The sequence below is a fragment of the Malus sylvestris genome, chromosome 15, assembly GCF_916048215.2.
Source record: "Malus sylvestris chromosome 15, drMalSylv7.2, whole genome shotgun sequence".
Classification (NCBI taxonomy): Eukaryota; Viridiplantae; Streptophyta; class Magnoliopsida; order Rosales; family Rosaceae; genus Malus; species Malus sylvestris.
Window position 1 is genome coordinate 42,789,186 of NC_062274.1, and position 21,539 is coordinate 42,810,724.

General features: G+C 41.4%; 1 protein-coding gene across 3 annotated transcripts; it reads left to right on the top strand.

Annotated features, from left to right (window-relative positions):
* Nucleotides 1-14,496: 14,496 nt before the first annotated feature.
* On the top strand, nt 14,497-20,265 carry LOC126604187 (uncharacterized). Of its 3 annotated transcripts, none has more exons than XR_007616520.1 (6): nt 14,497-15,986; nt 16,144-16,892; nt 16,973-17,062; nt 18,291-19,040; nt 19,258-19,446; nt 20,004-20,265. XR_007616520.1 is itself a non-coding variant. In XM_050271335.1 (5 exons), exons 1-5 carry the CDS (start codon nt 15,878-15,880, stop codon nt 19,390-19,392), a joined length of 1,833 nt encoding a protein of 610 aa, XP_050127292.1. In that variant the 5' UTR covers nt 14,497-15,877; the 3' UTR covers nt 19,393-19,843. The 3 variants fall into 3 exon arrangements, 1 of the variants encoding a protein (XP_050127292.1); XR_007616519.1 differs by having other exon boundaries at nt 20,024-20,265; XM_050271335.1 differs by lacking the exon at nt 20,004-20,265 and having other exon boundaries at nt 19,258-19,843.
* Nucleotides 20,266-21,539: the final 1,274 nt, after the last annotated feature.

Consider the following 21,539-nt stretch of genomic DNA (forward strand, 5'->3'; position numbering starts at 1 on the left):
AAATCTACCTTAAGTATTTGCACACTCAAAGGGGAGTGTTGTAAACATTCCTAAAATAAGTATGATTGTGTAAATCCTAGATTAGATTTGATTCTAGTTATCCTTTCTTATTACAACTTGTATTACTTGGAGGAGAAGGAATATCTTCTCTCCCTTTACTACTATAAATAAAGGCACAATGTAGGAGGGATAACAACACACACATTCCCCTACAATTCTACAAACACACATCTCTCTCATCTCTCTCCATTGCCGCCGGCCCTCTCTATATTGTCAGATAAAAATAGACCACAACAATATGTATATATATATATATAGATAATCAAGGGCGTATTGAAAATCTTTATTTGGTTTTCCGCATGTATTTTCTTCTTCTTCTCTTTTTGCCCAACAATTGCTATTTTCTATATATTTTTATTATTTATCTTTTAGACAATGCTATTTATGATATTTAATTTTTTTTAATAGCCACTTAGTACTACAAGATATTCTTTTTTACTTATAAGTGAGAGGTTTTAAATTTGATTCTCGTCAAAGTGAATTTGAATCACATAATATCGTTTGTTAAAAAAAAATCCTGAAACATTTATTAAGAAAAAAGGTCATTTAAAAACAAAATTTTCTACTTATGTCCCATGTTCTAAAAAAAGTCTGAAAACGTCGAATGGAGAAGTTCATAGGCCCACAGCCATCTATAATACAAGGTTAGGCACTGATAGGTTAACATCACAGTTCATACATAGTTGATATACCAAGTAGGGTAGGCTACCAAATACCCCAAACTATCACAAAGTTGTCAATTGTCCCCTTAAACTATTTTTCTTGCTAATTTACTCCCTTGATTGGTAAGAGGCTGCTAATTACCCGCATGTCGTTAGATTTTAGAGAATTTCATCCAATTCTCATCAAATGGTGTCATGTAAGAGGCATGTGACACAAGTCAAGGACAAACTTGAAATTCGACTAGAGAAATCAATAAGATTTGAGAGAGTTTCGTCCAAATAGTTTGGGGAAAGGGGGTAATTGATATCTTTGTGATAGAACGGTGGGTTCTTTGCAGTTGGAAATACGTCACATGTCTCTCACATGATATCACTTGCGAGGTTTTATGAGTTTTATTACTACATATTATTCTGTTTGCTTTGACACTCTCATTTACTCATTGTGCCGACAATTTCATCAATTGTTCTTACTTCGTTGTTGAAGACTTGATGCAACATTTTATTTGAGTACTTATACACTCATGGGAGATTGTTGCAATCCTAGTTTAATTAGAAATGTGATTGCGTAAATCCTTATTGGATTCTATAATATCTTTTAGATAGGGGAAAAGATTCTCTCCGGATCCCTTCCATCCGGAAGATCCTTCAATCTTAGCCGTTCAAAAGAAAATCGAATGGTAAAAAAAAAAAACGTTTTGACGCCATCAGAATAGGAAGAAGCTACGATGGCAGCAGCAGCCATCGGATCCTCTGCATCAAATCCCCAACGATGGTGTTAATGGCGGGAGGGGTTGAGGGGGCGTAGAGGTGGAGGAAACGATGACGTCATTGGGATCGTAGTAGGGATTGATGGCTTCGTGGTCTTGTTTGAGGCAATGTTGAGATCATGGCTTTGCAGACCTGTTCGAGGAAGAAGATGAAGCTGCGATGGCTTCATGGCTACGCTGGAGGCGAAGCTTGCAGGAAATTTTCAGGATCCGACTGGGAGGGATCCAGAAAGGATCCTTTCCCTTTAGATAGTGTCCTATTTAAGTTGTATCACTTGAAAAACAATGATTCTCTCTTTGTTATTATTATAAATAAAGGCACAATGAGTTATGTGGAGCAAAAAATATTCACTAGGCGACACGTGGATTTTTGGACAAAAGAAGACAAAAATACCCTTGAGGCATAACGGAATTCCTACGCGCAAGCAGCGGGCAATCATCTTTCAACCAAGTCAAAAGTGCCCAAAATAGGTAACAATTTAAAGCCTATTTCATCAAATCTTTTCTATAAGGTAATTCCCAAAACCTAATTTATTCTATATGTTTTATATTCCATTATTTAGCTAATCAATTAGCTAAATAATACATTCCCTTCATATTTCCTAAAACCTTTCTTTAAAAATCATAATAATTGACTAATTAAGGGATTAATCACCTAATCAATCCCTTAATTGTCAATTAAAACACTCATTCAACCCCAAAAACAAGCAAAGGCTGGCCATCCCCATTCAAAAAGGAGTTCACAACTTTTTCTACCCTTTTTCATCATTTCTCCCTTTTTATTACACTAATTAGCTAGCCAATTAATTTTATAACCTTCCCTTTATGTTTAATTAGCCAATTAATCATAATAAGTTGGCTAATTAAACCAAAATTAAACCTAGAAAAACCTACCTAGTGGCCGACCACTCCCTCTCCAAAAGGGATCGGCCTATCCCTATAAATAGGCTCTCATTTTCACCAAAACATCATTCCAACACACTTGCAAAATTCCTAAAATTATCTAAACACTTTTTCTCTCTAAATTCTAACTTTGGCATCAAAGGTTCTTCGGCCAAAGCCCCCCCATTCATCGTGGGCGCGTGAGGCTCTTGGCCTTGACCTAAGGTATTAATTGTTTTGTAGGTGCAATTTTGTCCAAGATCAAGGAGGAAGAAATTTGTATCCACAAATTGGTGCTTTCATTGAGAGTTGAAATCCATACTCGTAGAAGACTCTCGCACAAAAATGTTTTTTCTCTATTTTCTAGTCCATTTTGAATATTTTTCATACGTTCTTATTATTAGAATTTTTTACTTGCAAAGGTTCTTTGATAAAACGTATAAGAAAAATATAATGGCTAGAAATTTAGAAAATTCCACAAGTGAAAATTCTAGTACTCAAGAAATGGGATCGCGGAGATCCACGAGGCAAAATACAGTCGTAAACAGAGTGGCACCACCACTACGAGGTTCCACCATGGCCCAAGTCGTGCCATCCAAGCTTGCATGGGCTCGAGCCCAAGTCTCGCATTCGCATGCACCACGCACTAAGCAGCCTGTTCCCGTGATCCAGCCTGCTTCCGTAGCCCAGCCTGCTCCCGCAACCCAGCCTGCTCTCGCGGTCCAACTTGCTCCCATGATCCAGGCTGCTCCTACAGCCCAGCCTGCTCTCATGGCTTCCCAAGCAGCCCAAGTCGACTCGAGACTATCTCAACCATCCGAACCAATCATTGAGCCGGTGGCATTTACACCGCATTTCTCCGCGGATTTGACATTTCCCAACTCAAATCTCGTACCCGGAGTATACTACCATTCCACTGCTAAATGAGGCACTTTCCATCCAAGCTCTTCCAATCCAAATGGCGAACAACACTTGTCTCGACAAGTCATAAAGTTGACGAGCGTTCTTGCTCAACAAACAACCTTGGTGAATCAACTTTTGCAACGTACCGAGATTCAACGTGCCCCAAATGAGGTATCCCGAAGTAGGACAAGGGCAGACGATGAACCTCTCAAGCAACGTCCAGGGAAGCAACCACTCAACCAATCATAAACCGAGCACTCAGGCAGTGTACACTCCCGATTGGGCATCCGAGATAGCGTATACTCCCGTCTTAGCACGCGGAGAAGCGTGCACTCTTGACTAGGCCCACGGGCACGTATACATTTACGGTTGGGGCCATGTTTCGATAATCAACATGGGCAGCCTTTTAGGCAAAGCGTTCATTCGCGGTTAGGCCCGCAATGAGCATCATCCACATCACATCGGAGCAGGCAGCCTGGCGAATGGAAGGAAGCAGTCATTCAATCCGGCTCTAGTTCAACCGGCAGCCTGCAAAGAAATCCATCGCCTGCTAGGAACCCATCTCATACACCACAGCCACGACATAGACGAGCCGAGCGTGTAAAAGAGCAACCTAGACCGGCAGGTCAAGACCAGGGGCAGCTGAGAGCTCTGCTACCCCAATAAAGGCAAACCCAAGAAGAGGTAGAAAGACTTTTCAATGAACAGATGCGTGATTTTCGACGCAACGAAATGGCTGATGAAGCCCTAAGGCGGGATATGACCAACATAAGTAGGTCACCTTTCACAAACGAGATCGAGCAGGCAGAGCCTCCATGCAAGTTTAGCATGTCGCACTTCACATCTTTCAAAGGAGATGGGGATCCAGAAAGACATTTGAGGCATTACCGAAGCGCAATGGTCCTTTATCGGAACAATGATGCCATTATGTGTAAAATATTCGCCATCACTTTACAAGGCGAGGCGCAAGATTGGTTTCATACCTTGTCGGCGTGATCCATCCATAATTTTGATGATCTTTCCTTGGTTTTCACCAAAGAATACTCATTTTATCGTTCGATCAAGAAAAAGTCCGATCACTTGTTCAACGTAAAGAAAAACCCAAATGAGTCACTTCGCGATTACATAAAGAGATTCAAAGTAGAGAAAGCGAAGAACGTCGGATACAATAACTCGATAGCAAGTGCAGCCTTCAAAAAAGGACTCCCAGCAGACCACACACTGTTCGGAGAAATAATCGTGAAAGAAGACCTAACTCTAGCAAATTCCTTTGCTCTGGCAAAGAAGCATGCACTTTGGGACGAGGCTCGACAAGCAGAAAAGACGCCCGAACAACCTCAAAAAGAGTCAACAGCTGCTCAAAGGAAGGAGGATGGAAAACAGCCCAACAAGGGCAGGCATGAGGTCAAACTCAGAGACCGACCCACAACCAAAGAAGGCCCGATAACCAAGAGCTATTCTAAGTTCTCAATTTCGATTCATCAAATCCTTCGAGACATCAAGAACGAACCATGGTTCAAGCTGCTGAAACAATCAAAATGAGATACTTCCAAGTTGAACCACACTAAGTATTGTGCATTCCACTGAGGTCCTGGTCACACAACCGAGGACTACTACACTTGGAAGAACTACCTAGAGAAGCTCATAAAGGAAGGCAAAGTCGATAGATACTTGGACAAGCCAGCTGCGCAGCCAAGAAGGAATGCAGACGGTGATGAGGAGCAGCAAACCAAGATGATTCGAATTAATGGCATTTTCACCGAATCCAAGCACTTGGGGTCCACTAATAACTCCAAAAAGAGGAAGATCTAGCATGCTTTACTAATATCACAAGTTCAAGTAGTCGATACCCAACCTGGACCTATTATTGGCTTCACTGAGCAGGATGCAGAATGAGTCGATTTCCCACACGACGATGCACTAGTAGTATTTGTCCAACTAGCCCACGCTAGAGTTGACAATGGAAATGCAGTTAACCTACTTCAACTCTCAGTCATTCAGAAGATGGGCATGGAAAGCACAATCATACGCCGAGCAGAGGTACTTACTAGATTCAACGGACACACTTCAATTGTCATCGGCCACATCACACTTGACGTGAAAACACCGCCAGTCGTCTCAAAGTAAACATTCAAGATCGTAAGCGATCCATCTCCCTACAATGGGATTCTTGGGGGACCTTGGTTAATCAAGCTAGATGCCGTCACTTCCATCAAGTATCAAAAAATTTGATTCCGCATCCCTAGATGAGAAGTCGGAGAGATCAAGTCTGACCAGCTTTATCCCGACGATGCATTGTGCAAATGTTGAAAGAATCAAAGAAAAAGACCTTTACCCCCGTAGAGGTTATTGAAGTCCAAAAGGACAAAGAGGCTACCAAATAGCAATTACAGCAGGTGGATCAAGAAGATGGCGTCCAAACAGACGAGATAGGGTGAAAACCCGAGAATGATGCCGAAGACATCATTCTTGATCCCTAACAGCCGGAAAAGAAGGCTAAAATTGGCTCACGACTACACCCAGCCGAGAATGAAGAACTCACGATTTTCCTTAGAGAAAACCAAGATGTATTCGCATGGTCACCATTCGACATGCCTAGCATTGACGTTAAAGTGGCTTGCCACAAGTTGCACGTTGATCCCACTGCCAAACCAGTAATCCAAAAGAGAAGACATTTCACACCCAGAATGAGTAATGATCATTGAGGCGAAAATAGATAAGCTATTGGAGGTTGGATTCATAGAAGAGGTAGCACAATCGGCATGGCTTGCTAATGTCGTACTAGTCATGAAGAAAGAGAATGGCAAATAAAGGGTTTGCGTATATTACACCGACCTCAACAAAGCATGCCCAAAATACCCTTATCCTGTCCCCTGGATTGATCTATTAGTAGATTTAACTTCTGGGAACCACCTGCTCAGTTTCTTAGACGCATACTCCGACTACAATCAAATAGCCATGTACGAGCCTGACAAGGAGAAAATCGCATTCGTGATAGAGCAGGGCACCTACTGCTACAAGGTCATACCCTTTGGCCTCAAGAACGCGAGAGCCACTTACCAAGACTAGTAAATATGATGTTCAAGAAGCAAATTGGAGTAACCATGGAGGTCTATGTCGACGATATCATGGTAAAGGGCAAGTAGTGATCAGATCACATTCGCAATTTGGCAGAAACTTTCAATATCCTTAGAAAGTACAAGATGAAGCTCAACCCTACCAAATGCACATTTGGAGTATCTTCAAGCCGATTCCTAGGGTACTTAGTAACCCAACGAGGAATTGAAGCACATCCCAAGCAAATCCGAGCAATCCTAGAGATGAAGTCTCCAACTACCTTGAAGGAGATCTAAAGCTTGATCGGACGAGCAGCTGCCCTCAACCGCTTCCTCTCACGATTCACCGATCGATGCAAGCCTTTTTTCAAAGCTATCAAGAATGCACAAAAAGACAAATGGGATAAAGAGTGCGAAAAAGCTTTACAAGACTTGAAGAAGCATTTCATATCACCTTCCTTACTATCTAAGCCGGAAGCAGCGGATGATTTATACATTTATTTGGCAGTCTCCGAAATAGCAGTAATCTCTGCCCTCATATGAGAAGAGCTGGGGGCCCAACTGCCAGTATTCTACACTTCAAAAGCTTTTTTCGATGTGCAAACAAGATATCCGAAGATTGAAAAATTAATTTTGGCGTTAGTTGTTACGGCTCGGAAGCTCGAACCATAATTTCAAACTCATACAGTCATTGTCATGACTCAATATCCTTTACGATCCATCTTACATAGTCTGGACGCTTCTCAACGAGTGATGAAATTGGCATTGAAACTTGCCAATATGGTTTAGTTTTTCGACCTCGCACAGCGATAAAGGCCCAAGTCTTGGCAGACTTCGTAGCGGAATTCATGCCTAGCTTAGGCGACGCAACAGAGCGGCCCAACGATGCCTCAGAAGCAGCCGAGCGCACCTTAGCCGCGCCTGCTCCATTCGATAAAGACTTCTGGCATTTGCATGTCGACAGAACTATAAAGGCTCGGGAGTAGGTGTGATCCTAGTTACTCCAGACGGCTCAATGCTCGAGCAATCGATCACTCTAGGCTTCAAAGCATCCAATAACGAAGCAGAGTACGAGGCCCTATTGGCCTCCGAATGGCAAAAGACTTGGTGGTGAAAAAGCTCACAATTCATTCTGATTCCCAACTAATCACCAGTCAGGCTACTGGGGAATACACGGTAAAACACCCAAGGATGACACAATACCTAGAGAAAATACGCCAACAGCTTGAGGCATTTCAGACTTACACTCTCACTTAAGTTCTGCGGGCAAACAATGCCCATGCAGATGCACTAGTTGGTTTAGGCTCCGCCCCCGACCACCAATTTAAACGCTCAATTCCGGTGGAATATCTAGATAAGCCAAGCATAGAGATGGAGCCGATAGCCGAAGTGTCATAGGTTGGTGTAACTCCCAACTGGCAAAGTTTTATTATAGATTACCTGGTCAGCGGCACGCTACCCACCGAAAGATTAAAGTCAAGGAAGCTCCAAATCAAGGCGGCACACTACTATATGTGGAATAGCATTCTCTTCCGAAGATCCTACACCGGACCACATCTCCGCTGCCTAGCACCTCCCGATGACTTGAAGGTTCTAAGCTCAATCCATGAATGCGTTTATGGGAATCACTCTAGAGGCCGATCCTTAGCATAGAAGGCTCTTAACGCATACTATTAATAGCCTACCATTCACCAAGATGCTAAGAAGTTAGTACAAAAGTACGATCGCTGTCAACGCTACAAACCAGTACCAGCACTGCCTGTCAGCGAGCTACACCCGCAGACGAGTCCTTGGCCATTCATGCAATGGGTAATCGACCTGGTAGGGCCTATGTCGCCTACTATTGGGGGCAGATGCATGATGATCGTGGCAATCGATTACTTCACCAAATAGGTAGAAACAGAACCCATGACGACCACGACTCAGACGGACATAGAATGCTTCATATGAATGAACATCATTTGCCGATTTGGCATCCCTCAGTCCATCGTCACCGACAACGGCCCGTAATTTGTGGGAAAAGATTTGGCGAAGTTCTTCCAAAAATACGACATCAAACAACACATGTCCACGCTAAGATATCCTCAAGACAATGGGCAAACCGAAGTATCTAACAAAATGATCCTCGACTGCCTCAAGAAATCCCTCACCGACAAAAAAGGGAAAATGGCCAGATGAGCTCCCCAGATGTTTATGGGCATATCGCACCACCAAAAGACGAGCGACAGGTGAAACTCCTTTTTCTTTGGCATTTGGTTCGGAAGCAATCATTCCTCCCAACATCATTGTGCCAAGCATCAATACTCTACTGCCAAGCATTGAGCAGAACAGTAAAGAGATGGCCAAAGACTTAGATCTGGTAGAAGAAAGGCACGAACAGACCATCACCCGCATCACAGCCTACCAGCAGCAGCTCATTTCCAGCTACAATAAAAAGGCCAAGATCCGGCAGTTCTAACCCGGAGATCTAGTCCTAAGAAATGCCTTCATCACTGCCCGCAGAGAATGCTTGAAAAAGATGGATCCCATCTGGGAAAACCCTTACAAGATCAGTAGAGTAAGCAACAATGGTAGCTACACCCTTGCCACCATGAATGATAAATAGATTGAGAAACAATAGAACGCCTACAATTTAAGGAAATACCATGTGTGACTTCCCACTATATCAAGACTCGAAGACTCAAGCAGCTCAACGGGCACCAGCTCGTAAGCCGAGGACTATCCACTCGTCATGCAGTCTTTTACAAGTAAGTTATCCGCTCATTTTGTTCATTTTTCAATAAAGAATTCAGAAGCAATTTGCAATTTGGCTTGACTGCATGTTTACAACAACTTATCTTTCCTGCACTTCAAAAGAAGAACGCACCCCCTTCTGGGACTCACCGCAGGAATTGCACCCCCCGAGGGACCAACCATGATCTCTAAAGTTGGAGGATAAACTCAACACTCCGAATATCCAAACGTGAATGAGCATGGCTACCCTAGTATAATTAGATGCACGATGGCTTGCGCCAGGATTCCTAGAAGTAACCATAATGGTCTTTTTCAAAGCTTAGCTAGTTGAAGGATTTTGGGTCTCTTGGCTTAATCCGCAGGGAACTGGGCTCTAGAGATGGATGGGGCACATTACGCGGTACACCTTACGGGCGGCTTCCCTGGTAAGAGCCTACGGATTTCCAGAAGACTGCCTACGGCTTGCCCTTCGAGCAGTATAACCACGCTAGACTTATGCAACTGCACATTCTTGTGAAAGGTTAAACAAGCTAACGTGCATACACGAAGATTTTATCCACTACCGACATGCTACGTAGTCGATAAGCTTCACCTCTGCCAAACGCAGAACAACCTACACCAAGTCCTAAAGTGTTGTGATACTTGCTACACAACCTACGAAATTGGAAAGAGTCATGGTTAACAGCCTAGTGGTTACGCGAATTCGTCTGCTTTTGTAAGTAAGGCATTCGGCTGCCAACCCTATGGCTAACAACTTTGCAAAAGTTTTACACTAATACCTACGGCTGCGTATACTACGCAGGCCTGTCTGCTTATAGAAAAGTAACACACCTGCCACTAGTCTATAAGGTTTAAAGGTTAGGGCATGGACAAAAAGAAGCAAAGATTGAGGAAAGCAAAGGAAGCAAGTTTATTAAATTTTATAGCAAAATTGATAAACAACTAGCAAATACCGAAGGAGTTCAAGCAAAAGCAACAAAGGAACACAAAGAAAATCCTAAAGGCTACCTAAAAGACTACCCTTCAATAGCTTGGACATCTCACGACTACTCGGTCGCCACACCTTCAGCAGCCTTGATGTTCTCACCAATGGCATCATCCGACTTTTTACCCTCGGCTGCCCCAGCATGGGCACCAACTTCTCCAACTACTTCAACGATAAAAGACTCAAAAGTAAAAACGAGCAAGTCTTCTGGAGAAATAGAGAACGTCTCAAAGTCTTTACCGGAAAACTTAAAGTCAGACGGCCGCCTATAAAGATGATCTACATAGCCCAGCTTGTAAAAATCAGATTGACTCTAAGTAAGCGAAGCCTCGAACCCAGCCTTCTCATCCTTCTACTGCTCATTCTCCTTAAGCGGCAAGCACGAACCCGCTGCAACTCCTCAATTTCCTTCTTCAGATGGTCGTTGGTCTTCAAAGCACTTTGAAGTTCCAACACTTGAGGCTCAAGCCTATCTACAACCTTTCTAAAGTGGATCACTTGGTTGTAAGTAGCAATCAATTCTTCATCCTTTACATAAGAAACGGAGCGAAATTCAGAGATGGAACGCTCAAAATCTTGAATCTGAGGTATGTAACGCTCGATTTCCTTCTCTGCACTTTCATACTTTACTTGGATCGCATCAAGCCTAGTTTTCAAATCCATGATCTCTTGGCGAGTGGCCTCAAGCTGCAGAGAAGTGGGGGCAGAAATGTTAGATCCCTTCTAAGCAGCAAGCTCAAATTCCAATTTCTTGATTTTTTTCGACCGAGAAGTAAGCTTTGGCAGCCATGGTTCTTGCCATCTCTTTAGCAGCCTTGGTATCCTCTTGGTCAATGAGCATAGACTCGTATGCCAGAATTGTTGTTTTCTGCATCATGGCTAGCAGAGCAATCTTCCTATACTCGGTGTGCTTCGCGAAAAGACTTGGACCAACAATCTCCTTGACGCCATCAACAAACTTGGCACATACATTCATGTCTTCAAATAGATTTGGCTTCAAAAGTGCACAAATCTCAGCAGCTTCCCCATAAACAGCCTTGGTAGATTCTTCAAGCCTACCTGAACGAGCAGTTTCCTTCTTATCAGCAGACAAGTTGGTTGCAGCAGCGGAGGAAGTAGGTTTTGGCGCCAGTTTAGCAGGCAATGGCACCTTATCACTCTTCATAGTAGCAAGTCTCTCTAAAAGTGAGACTTACTTAGCCTCAGACGAACGCTTTGGCACAACCTTCGGCACTGGAGGAACTTCTGTGCTGGGCAATCTTTTTAGTAATCGAGCTAGCAGCCTTCGGAGCAATAGGCGTTACCGGCACAAATCTAGCAATTCTTTCTTTCTCACCCTTGGAAGAAGTCAAGTCAATCACAATCTTGGGAACAATTGATGAACCCTCTCGAGCAGCGGAAACAATCTTTGGTTTTTTCTCAACAGGTATTTCTTGAGCAGCCGGAGAATCCCCGCGAGCCATCTTCGGTTTCTTTTCAGCAGGCATCTCTTGAGCAGGCGGGGACTGTTTCCTTTTCTCACCTTCATTGATAGCAGGCTCCACCACAGTGATAGGACGAGCCATCGCATCTGCCTTGATCCGTTTTATCTCTTCTTTTAGGGGTAGCCCATTTTTTTCCCTACGAAGAGGACTAAGCAGCCAACACCACTCACGATATACGGAAGGGATACCCAGAGCGACCTGTACTTTCTTCATGTCCGGAGAAACCTTAGGAGTTGAGCTGAATTCCGAATCTATAAAAAACAGAGGAAGACAATCAGAAAATTGAAGAGTAACTTGGCACTAAAGCAAAGCAACCGAGAAAATTAAGCAGTCTGCTTACCAAATATGAAGACCATTGGTACACGTAGCTCGGGGGAAGAATCAGACTTCCATTATCCACTTATCTCCAAAGTCTCTTTGGCTCAGTCATGATCTCCTTTGCTCGAGTTATCAAAAAAATTATGACAAGATCGCAGTCGCCCAACTTCGTCAATGTGACCTATGTCAAAGAAGTACCAAAATTCGTTGACGGTTAGATCTAAGTCAAAGAATTGGCTTAGATTGTGGAATCCCACCATCACACGGACCGCGTTTGGGGAACATTGAGTGAGGGCACATCTCATATAGCAAAGCACTTCTTAGAAGAAAAGCGACATAGGGAAAGTAAACCCTAACACAAAATAGTAGGGGTGGAACTTGATGGCTCTTCGAGTTCCACTGCATGGTTCCCGGCTGTTACCATCCTTAACTCACCTCACACGCACTCCCGAAGGAATGGCATGCCAATATGCTTCAAGAAAATCTTTAAACAAATCATCAGAGCTAATCTCGAAGTGAGCAGCTTTGAAGTAGCCAACCTTGATCAAAGACCCGCCTTGACGATACAACGGTGGCACACCATCATCATTCTTGTGGCTCGAGGAAGACATGCTTGAAAATTCTACAAAAAGAACAAGTGGGATTCGTTAGAGAGTTGTTTTCAAAAAAATTAAAAAATAAAAAAAAGTGTGGCAAAACAGGGAGCCCAGCCCGCGCTGGCTCCCCCATCATTCTCCACGGTCCAAGGGCTTTGCAGCCCAGCTCAGCTGACAGGGGGCAGGTGCCCCCACACCTTCTCCTTCCTCACAGCCCAGGCACAAAGGCCCAGACTGCAGCACCAACCCACGATCCAAGCCGCAGGAAGCATAGTACCCATGCTAAACTCCACGGCATGGCTTGTCTGCTCCCACCACCCACATCAACAGTGTTGCAACCTCCATGGATCCATTGTCAAATCGACCATTGTCAAGACAATTTCAAGCCCCGAGGTATTAAAAAAAAATCAAGAAGACAAGAAAAGTAATTTTTTTCTTACCTATAAGCAATGAGAAGACGAAGCAAGCAACGAAAGAAGATTCTTTGCACGGGCAAGATGTAGAAGATGGCTAGAGGAGGGGGAATAAATATCCTCTAAGCTTTCTCTCGCTTGTAGGGTGAAATAAGTTTCTCTCAAGAAGTTAATTTAATAATCCACTTAAGGGGGACTTAAATAAATTTTGAGAGGGATTTATTTCCCTTCTCCTAGAAAGATCTAATTTCCTATTAAAAGAGAGAATCATCACCAAAATAGAAAGCAATTCAAAGTTTCCTAAAGCAAGAGAATCTCTACACCTGTTGCCTTTTTTCTGCGAGCAGCCCAACAGGTGTGGGGGCATTTGTGGAGCCAAAAATATTCACTAGGCGACACGTGGATTTTTGGACAAAATAGGACAAAAATACCCTTGAGGCATAACGGGATTCCTACACGCAAGCAGCGGGCAATCATCTTTCAACCAAGTCAAAAGTGCCCAAAATAGGTAACACTTTAAAGCCTATTTCATCAAATCCTTTCTGTAAGGTAATTCCCAAAACCTAATTTATTCTATATGTTTTATATTCCATTATTTAGCTAATCAATTAGCTAAATAATACATTCCTTTCATATTTCCTAAAACCTTTCTTTAAAAATCATAATAATTGACTAATTAAGGGATTAATCACCTAATCAATCCCTTAATTGTCAATTAAAACACTCATTCAACCCCAAAAACAGGCAAAGGCCAGCCATCCCCATTCAATAAGGAGTTCACCACTTTTTCTACCCTTTTTCATCATTTCTCCCTTTTTATTATACTAATTAGCTAGCCAATTAATTTCATAACCTTCCCTTTATGTTTAATTAGCCAATTAATCATAATAAGTTGGCTAATTAAACCAAAATTAAACCTAACCTACCTAGTGGCCGGCCACTCCCTCTCCAAAAGAGACTAGCCTATCCCTATAAATAGGCTCCCATTTTTACCAAAAAATCATTCCAACACACTTGCAAAATTCCCAAAATTTTCTAAACATTTTTTCTTTCTAAATTCTAACTTTGGCATCGGATGTTCTTCGGCCAAAGCCCCCCCATTCATCGTGGACGCGTGAGGCTCTTGGCCTTGACCTAAGGTATTAATTGTTTTGTAGGTGCAATTTTGTCCAAGATCAAGAAGTAAGAAATTTGCATCCACAAGTTGACATAATACACACCTTAAAATTCACAAATTCTCTCTTCTCTCTCTTCTCGTTGCACCGTCTCTCCCTCCCTCGATAATCGTTCAGTTAAATAGCCTTTAACATCGTAACCCAAAGTTAATGATTCATTGGACAGCATTGATGAACTTGAGTAATGCGAGACACATGAAATTTAAAGGAAAAAAGTGAAATTAGTTGCAACAGTAGGGGGGTAAGGTGATACGTATGCTATTGTTCGGGGACATTTTGATAACAAAAATGAAGACATGCGTTTTTTATTAATTAATACTTTAAGAAAAATAAAATTATGATAATTTTTTCCTATTATACCTATAAAAATTTAAAATTTAAAATAAAAAAAAGAAGAAGAAGAAGAGGGTGTTCATGATACGTTTCATCCTTCCTAGTGTCGCTAAAAACTAACACAAAATTTACACAACACAACACAACCCAACCCTCACGTCCTTGCTCTCACCCAAACCCAAAGTTCTCTCCCCCTCTTTCTCTCTCCTCTCGCGCAAACAAGACTAACAAAACCCTATTATTTCAGACTCTCACAGCACTCTAACCCCATTCTTCGTTTCCCCCAATCCCCCCCCCCCTCCTCTCCTCCTCCGCCGCGCTTCCTCTCGCCGCCGCTCTCCCTCTCTCTCTCTCTCTCTCTCCTCCGTAACTCTGAAACTCTCTCTCTCTCTCTGGACTCTGAAACGCATTGTTTTCAATAGAGAGAGAATATACTGGGGGCGGTTATTAAAACGGTTACGTTTTGGTTAATCGCCAATTCACTGCGCGGGGCTAGGGTTTGTTCTCTCACCCCTCTCTCTCTATCTCTAAATTTTTTCGTATCGCTTTGGTGGAATAATTTGGGGACTCTGCAATCCTAGGTCTATTGGGAGTTCTATAGAAACAGAGAAGAGATATACAAATATAACATATATATATGTGCTAGGGTTTCAATTTCAGCGCATTTACTCGGCGTTCAGTCCCAAATTTTAGGTTTTTTTAATCGTCTCTGAGATTGAACTGTTGGATGGGTGTGAATTTTCATGTGAGAATCGTGGGTTGTTGTTATTCATTGTTGGCCTAGTGAACAAACACCCAATTGCTTCTATCTCTATTGGGCTTGAAGATGAGGTTCTGCTGAGATTGCAATTCCCTTCTGCAAATCCATCTTTCAATTGAAGATGGAGGCGTAGACAGTTTTTCCCCCTTTATATTCTTTGGGTTCCGTTGTTATCGATACCATCGTGTTGCAATTCGAGACATGCACCTTGTTCTTGGCATTGCCTTTGTTTTCCTGCTCTGGGTTCGCACCTTGGTTAGAATCTGTTTCGTTTTCTAAGTCCCATAGTGTTGGTAGATTGTAGTATATAACCCATTCAGTTGGTAAAATCGTAGCAATATCGGAGACTGTTTACTTGATTAACTGGCAGCGGCTGGGAAGCAGGATTGGTTATTTTAGGGGAAACGAAAATTGGACTTTGGCTCTTCTATATTGAAGAGTACCTTCTGGGTACAGAACTTGTGGATATTTTCATCCTTCCATAAGTTTGACAGAAGCAACTTCTAGTTGTGAAAGATACGGATAAAGCAACCGGCTCTTATTGTAGTGAGGAGTACAATTTGAGTTGTGGTAGTCACTTGCTTATCTTGGTTGATGCAAGATTGGCTCTTGAAGTGGAAGATAGAAATATTTTTGTTCAAACTCGGTATATCCGTGTCCAAATATAATAAGTTTGGGGTAAAGGACAGAGGTGGTGAAGAAGGTGAGAAGTGTTTCCGTTGTTATAGCTGATCATGTTCACTGCTCCTTATGGAAAGAAGTGAACCCACCTTAGTTCCAGAATGGTTGAGAAGTACAGGAAGTGTTACTGGGGGTGGCAGTTCAGCCCACCACTTTGCATCATCATCTTCTCACTCAGGTACTTTCCGCTATCCAAGTTTTATGGTCCCAGTGTTTTCCTTTTGATTTTATTCATACACATGCATGCTCACACATAAATACTGCGGAGGCTTCTATTACAATGGAACTTTTGGGTACATCGTCTGACTTAGGTTATGTTTGTAATTCTTATGCAGATGTTTCTTCTTTGGCTAATCACTTGAGAAATAGAACCTCAAAGAGCATAACTGATTTTGATACACCACGCTCTGCTTTCCTGGACCGTTCTTCCTCCTCCAATTCCCGGAGAAGTTCTGGTAATGGTTCTGCAAAGCATGCTTACAGTAGTTTTAACAGAAGCCACCGTGATAAGGACCGTGAGAAGGAAAAAGAGAGATCAAATTTTGGAGACCATTGGGACCGTGACTCTTCTGACCCTCTAGGAAACATTTTTACCAGTAGGGTTGAGAAGGATACATTGCGACGCTCTCAGTCTATGGTGTCCAGGAAGCAGACTGAGCTTTTGCCCCGAAGAGCTGCTATCGACTCAAAAAGTTCTGGTAATAGCAATCATCACAATGGCAATGGTTTGCTTTCTGGTGTTGGAGTTGGTATTCAAAAGGTTGTGTTTGATAAGGATTTTCCCTCACTTGGAACTGAAGAAAGGCCAGCTGCACCTGATATTGGAAGAGTTCCATCTCCTGGATTTAGCACAGCTGTTCAAAGCTTGCCTGTTGGTAGTTCAGCTTTAATTGGTGGGGAGGGATGGACCTCAGCTCTGGCTGAGGTCCCTTCTACTATCATTGGGAGCAGTAGCTCAGGATCCTTTCCTGTTCAACCAACTGTTGCTGCTACTTCAAGTTCTGGGGCTTCAACTGCAATGTCTGGTCTTAACATGGCTGAAGCATTGTCACAAGTTCCAGCAAAAGCTCGCACTGTTCCTCAGGTAACTGAAGTTTGATTTGTCTCGTGCTATTTGAATAATATGCGCCTGTGTTTGATCTGACGAGACACTTTCTTTTGTAGTTGTCTATCAAGACACAGAGGCTTGAGGAATTGGCAATCAAGCAATCAAGGCAATTAATTCCAGTGACACCTTCAATGCCCAAACCTTCTGTAAGTAAATTCCACTGATGTTCGCTCCAGCCTGTTTTGATAGATATAAACCTTCGAATTCTAATTTATTAGACAGTTCTTAGAGTAATATTTTATTGGTCATTTGTATTGTTCAAGATGGTGTTCTTGTTTTATTATTTATATTGTTTACCTTAATGCTTCTCAACATATATATTTGCATTTTTTACCTCACCATTGAGCATAAAGGAATTCTGTAGAAAAACCAAGTTGTTATGTGAGAGTGCAAGCCCATGGTGACCTTTTCCTCACGTACCTTTTCTTTGATGCTTAACTTTAGTTTTCCATTCTGAGTGGGCCAAAAACCACATTTCAGCATGCGTTGGTAAACTTGGTAGTCAATTTTTGAAATTTTAATTCTTTTAGCCTTTTCATCTCCCGTATATCAATAATTTAGGTTAATGGTTGGGACTAATATTACCTTCGTTGACATTGAACTTCACGATCGCACTTGTAGTGCAGAGGCAAGTGGAAGAGGTCAAAACTGAATATTGTAGGATTGATGTTCTATTTAAGATGTATAATTATGATTAGATCGACCTTTCAAGTTACAAGTTATAAATGTTTTGAGTTTTATGTCTGATAGCAATTCTGAATACATGTTTACTTGAGTTTCTATGCTTAGTCTGAACTGAAGTAATGGGGATGTAATTTTAGATTCATTGACAGTTGCTAGTTTAGTAGTTTAATTTTATTCTAAAACTATGCAAGTAAGTTGATCTTGTGGATTTGTTTGGTTGGGCTCCATTCATTTCAGAGATGCAACAATCTATTTTATAACTTAGATACAGTTGGTTTGGTTCCATTTCTTTCTTCTAATGCTCTTGTGCCCTCCCTCTATTACTCCCTGGGACTTATTCCCTCTCAACCTCTCTTCTCTTTGTTCCATGCATGATGGGGATTTTGGGAGTAGGTGGACATGATAGTTTGTTGCGGAACTAGTTGTTTACAGGCTGTCTTCTGACTACTACTCTTGGAGATTTTTTCCTTATTTTTTTTATGTTATTGTAGGTACTGAATAACATATGGGATACTTTTGTAATTTACCTTGTAAGAGACATTGGTTATGTGTCAAAACAATGCAACCTTAAATTGATGTGGTACTGTGCGCACACAGTAAATGTATTTGTAAATACGACCATTGAATTTACCAGTTTTAGAAGCCTTTACACTTTTGAGTTCTGGTAACAACTATCTTATTTCTTTTCAGGTTCTCAGTTCTTCTGACAAATCAAAGCCCAAAGCAGCAGCTAGACCGGGCGAAACAAATGCGCCAGTTAAGGTTGGACAGCAGCAGCCCTCTCAATTGCACAATCAATCTCTTCGTGGTGGCTCTGTCAAGTCTGATGCTCCAAAGACTTCGAAGTTCCTTGTTCTCAAACCAGTATGGGAAAATGGAGTCTCCTCTTCACCAAAGGATGTCACTAGCCCAACAAGTAATGCTAGCAGAGCAGCAAATAGCCCACTTGCTGTTGCTCCCCCAGTTGCATCCGCTCCCTTAAGAAGCCCCAACCACCAGAAGCTTTCATCTGTGGAGCGCAAGGTAGCAGCCTTGGATCTGAAATCTGGATCCACGTTGGAAAAGAGACCTTCTTTGTCTCAAGTCCAGAGCCGGAATGATTTCTTCAAATGCTTGAAGAACAAAACCTTGATGAACAGTACAATTACTCTCCCAGATTCAGCCCCTATCATTTCATCTCCCACTATGGAAAAATCTGGTGAAATAACTAGGGAATTATTCAGTGATCCTGCGAGCCCTCACACCATTGAAAATGGTGCTCTGGTGACTGGCAATGATGATAGCTCTGAAGATGTTCAGAAGTTTTCTGATACTGGCCCCAGTGCGGCAGTTTATCCGGATGAGGAAGAGGCTCGTTTCCTTCGATCTCTTGGTTGGGAGGAAAACTCTGGGGATGATGGTGGCCTTACGGAAGAAGAGATAAATGCATTTTATGACCAGGTAAAGAATTCTTTTTTGGCTCCAGTAAGGGTTAGGTTGCTCCAAAGATGGGATGGGATCTACCAAGCTGATCTGAACTGACGTATTTGATTTTAAATATTTTGTTGTTTAGGAATTTAATTGGTGCAGTGTTTTGTAGTTTGTTATTGTTTGAATTGAAGTCTTAACAATTTGTTTGCAATTCATCAACTCTTTGCTCGTGCTCTTTCTTGTGCAGTACATGAAATCACAACCATCTCTGAAATGCCGAGGCATGCAGCCAAAGCTTGCTGTGGTGTCTGAATCTCCTGCGACTGATTTGGGCGGGGCTCAGTCTGAATTGAGGTCAACTGACTCTGTGTCTGAAGCTTGATTTACTTTTTCCCTTACACAGATCCAAGGATTTTCAATTTTTTGATGGCAGATGGTTAGTCTCTTCTCTCTTTTGTTTTGCAAAAAAAAGAAAGAAAGGAAAGAAAACTGATGAGTTTCGGTTATGAAAGAAGAGAATGGGTTTCGGTTCGAACTCTGGATTCTGCAAATAGTGCAATAAGTTACAGGTGCCCCAATCCTGTCCGCCTAAAATGGTTTTTTTTTCTTTCCTTTTTTTCGTTTAGGTTTTAAATTTAATGGGGAGAGATAGGTTAGGGGCTATTTTGTCTGCAGTGGAAGAAGAATGGGGAATTGATATTTTGGTTTATTTTGGTCCCTTTCTTCATTTTTTTCTTTCAGGAGGGTTTTCATTCTACAAGAAAAAGCTTATTATGATGTTTTTTGGTCAAATTTTACGGAAAAGAAATCGAAAGGGTTTATTTTTAGTTTTAGTTCTTGCTGGTATGAATGTTTTTGCAGTCGTTGGTTAATATTTTCTCGTTAAAGTAGTTGTTATTTGTTCGATGGTTCTAAGAACTTCGATGAATAATGCAATAGAAGAAATTGATTCTGGATTTCAGAGGTTTGTCATGAACTCTAAAGTAGAATTAGGGTGTGTTTGCACTTTGCAGTGCTGAACTGAAGTAGATACAAGTGCTTTTTGGAGAATTGCTGTCAACAAAAGTAGCAAGAATAGACCGTGCCCGTGGTTGGTAATAACATGCGGTTGAATTTGCCTTGCCAAACATGGAAGGGATTCTTATGTGTTTTGGTACCTATTTATGATGACCCGTTGTACAGTTCCCAAATTCTCATTTCCCAAATCCACTGTCGTATTATATCGCTTAGAGAGATTATATTCACCCAACCTAAATTACTTGATCCACATTCTTTTATTTTTTAGATATTCTACACACTACTAACACTTGATAAAAAATATTAAAAAATTAAAAGAGTGAGAGAAGTAATTTGGGATGTGTAAATATAATCTCCATATTGCTTATACCTATCTTTGGTATTGAACTTGTCATTCATAATATTCGATATTTTCTCATTTACAATTAAGAAGAATATTACTAGATTGTAGTAAAAATAAAAATTCTTATTGTCACTTTAACTAAAGTTGGTTGGTATAAATGTTATGTTAGCTAAAGGATTATATCCTTAGGTCTTAGTCATGTACAGTACGCATCACCTACTAATAAGATGTAGTACAAAATAGTCTCTCTAAGATTAAGTACGGGTGTCTACAATTTGCACCCTCGCAATTTATGATACACGGCCCATTTAAGGGAAGTGATTCTCATTTTTCTCAAAAAATGGGTATTAATTATGGGACATATTTCACATCGAACTTCAACGATCCAAACCATTTATTTTGTCGATTCATAGATCATTTTTGCAAAAATTCAATTCAATCAGAAACCATTTGCATATCTAATTATAATGATGAAATTCCATTGTTTTTTATAGAATAAAGTGTTCGTTAATTTTTTTTGAACTCAATTAGATGTTTCAAATATTACCAATTTGGTGTCACTTAGTACTATGGTCTAGTGGTAATCCTCTTTACTTGTAAGTGAGAAGTCTTAGGTTCGATTCTCGTTAAATACGAATTTGAACCATATTATTATTAACTCATTGTGAGACTTAACTCATCCCCTTCTCTTAATGTAGATAATATCATTTGTTCAAAAAAAATAATTCCACTTTGGCTAATATTCAAGGATAATCTATAAGATGCAACTTAAAAAATAGACGGTTCGAATCGTTGAAATTCGATATGATGTGAATCTCACGATGAGTCTCCACTTTAAAAAACAAATGGAGACCCTTCCTTTAAAGGGCTCCATGGTACGTAATAATTTGGTTTGTCGTTTAAAATGGACACTTTACTGCCCTAAGGCTATGAATCGTTACATTGACCCCTCCCATCGAGTTAAAAAGCTCCTTTTTACATGGAACCTTGGTAGTAATTTGGCGAACACAATCGGGTGCAACCTGTCGGAGTCGTTTAAACTTGATCCCTACGTTTTTCTTTTGGTTTTGTCAACTGAATTATTTTGCACCACTCTGGGTTGCAGTGGATGCTTGTATTTTCGATCTTCTTGATTTTTGTGGGCAAGTGCTTTTATTTATGTTTTTACT

Coding starts and splice junctions, on each gene's coding strand:
- LOC126604187 (XM_050271335.1), top strand. CDS start 15,878: ATGGAAAGAAGTGAACCCACCTTAGTTCCAGAATGGTTGAGAAGTACA. Junction 17,063..18,290: donor CTTCAATGCCCAAACCTTCT/GTAAGTAAATTC, acceptor ATTTCTTTTCAG/GTTCTCAGTTCTTCTGACAA. Junction 19,041..19,257: donor TAAATGCATTTTATGACCAG/GTAAAGAATTCT, acceptor TTTCTTGTGCAG/TACATGAAATCACAACCATC.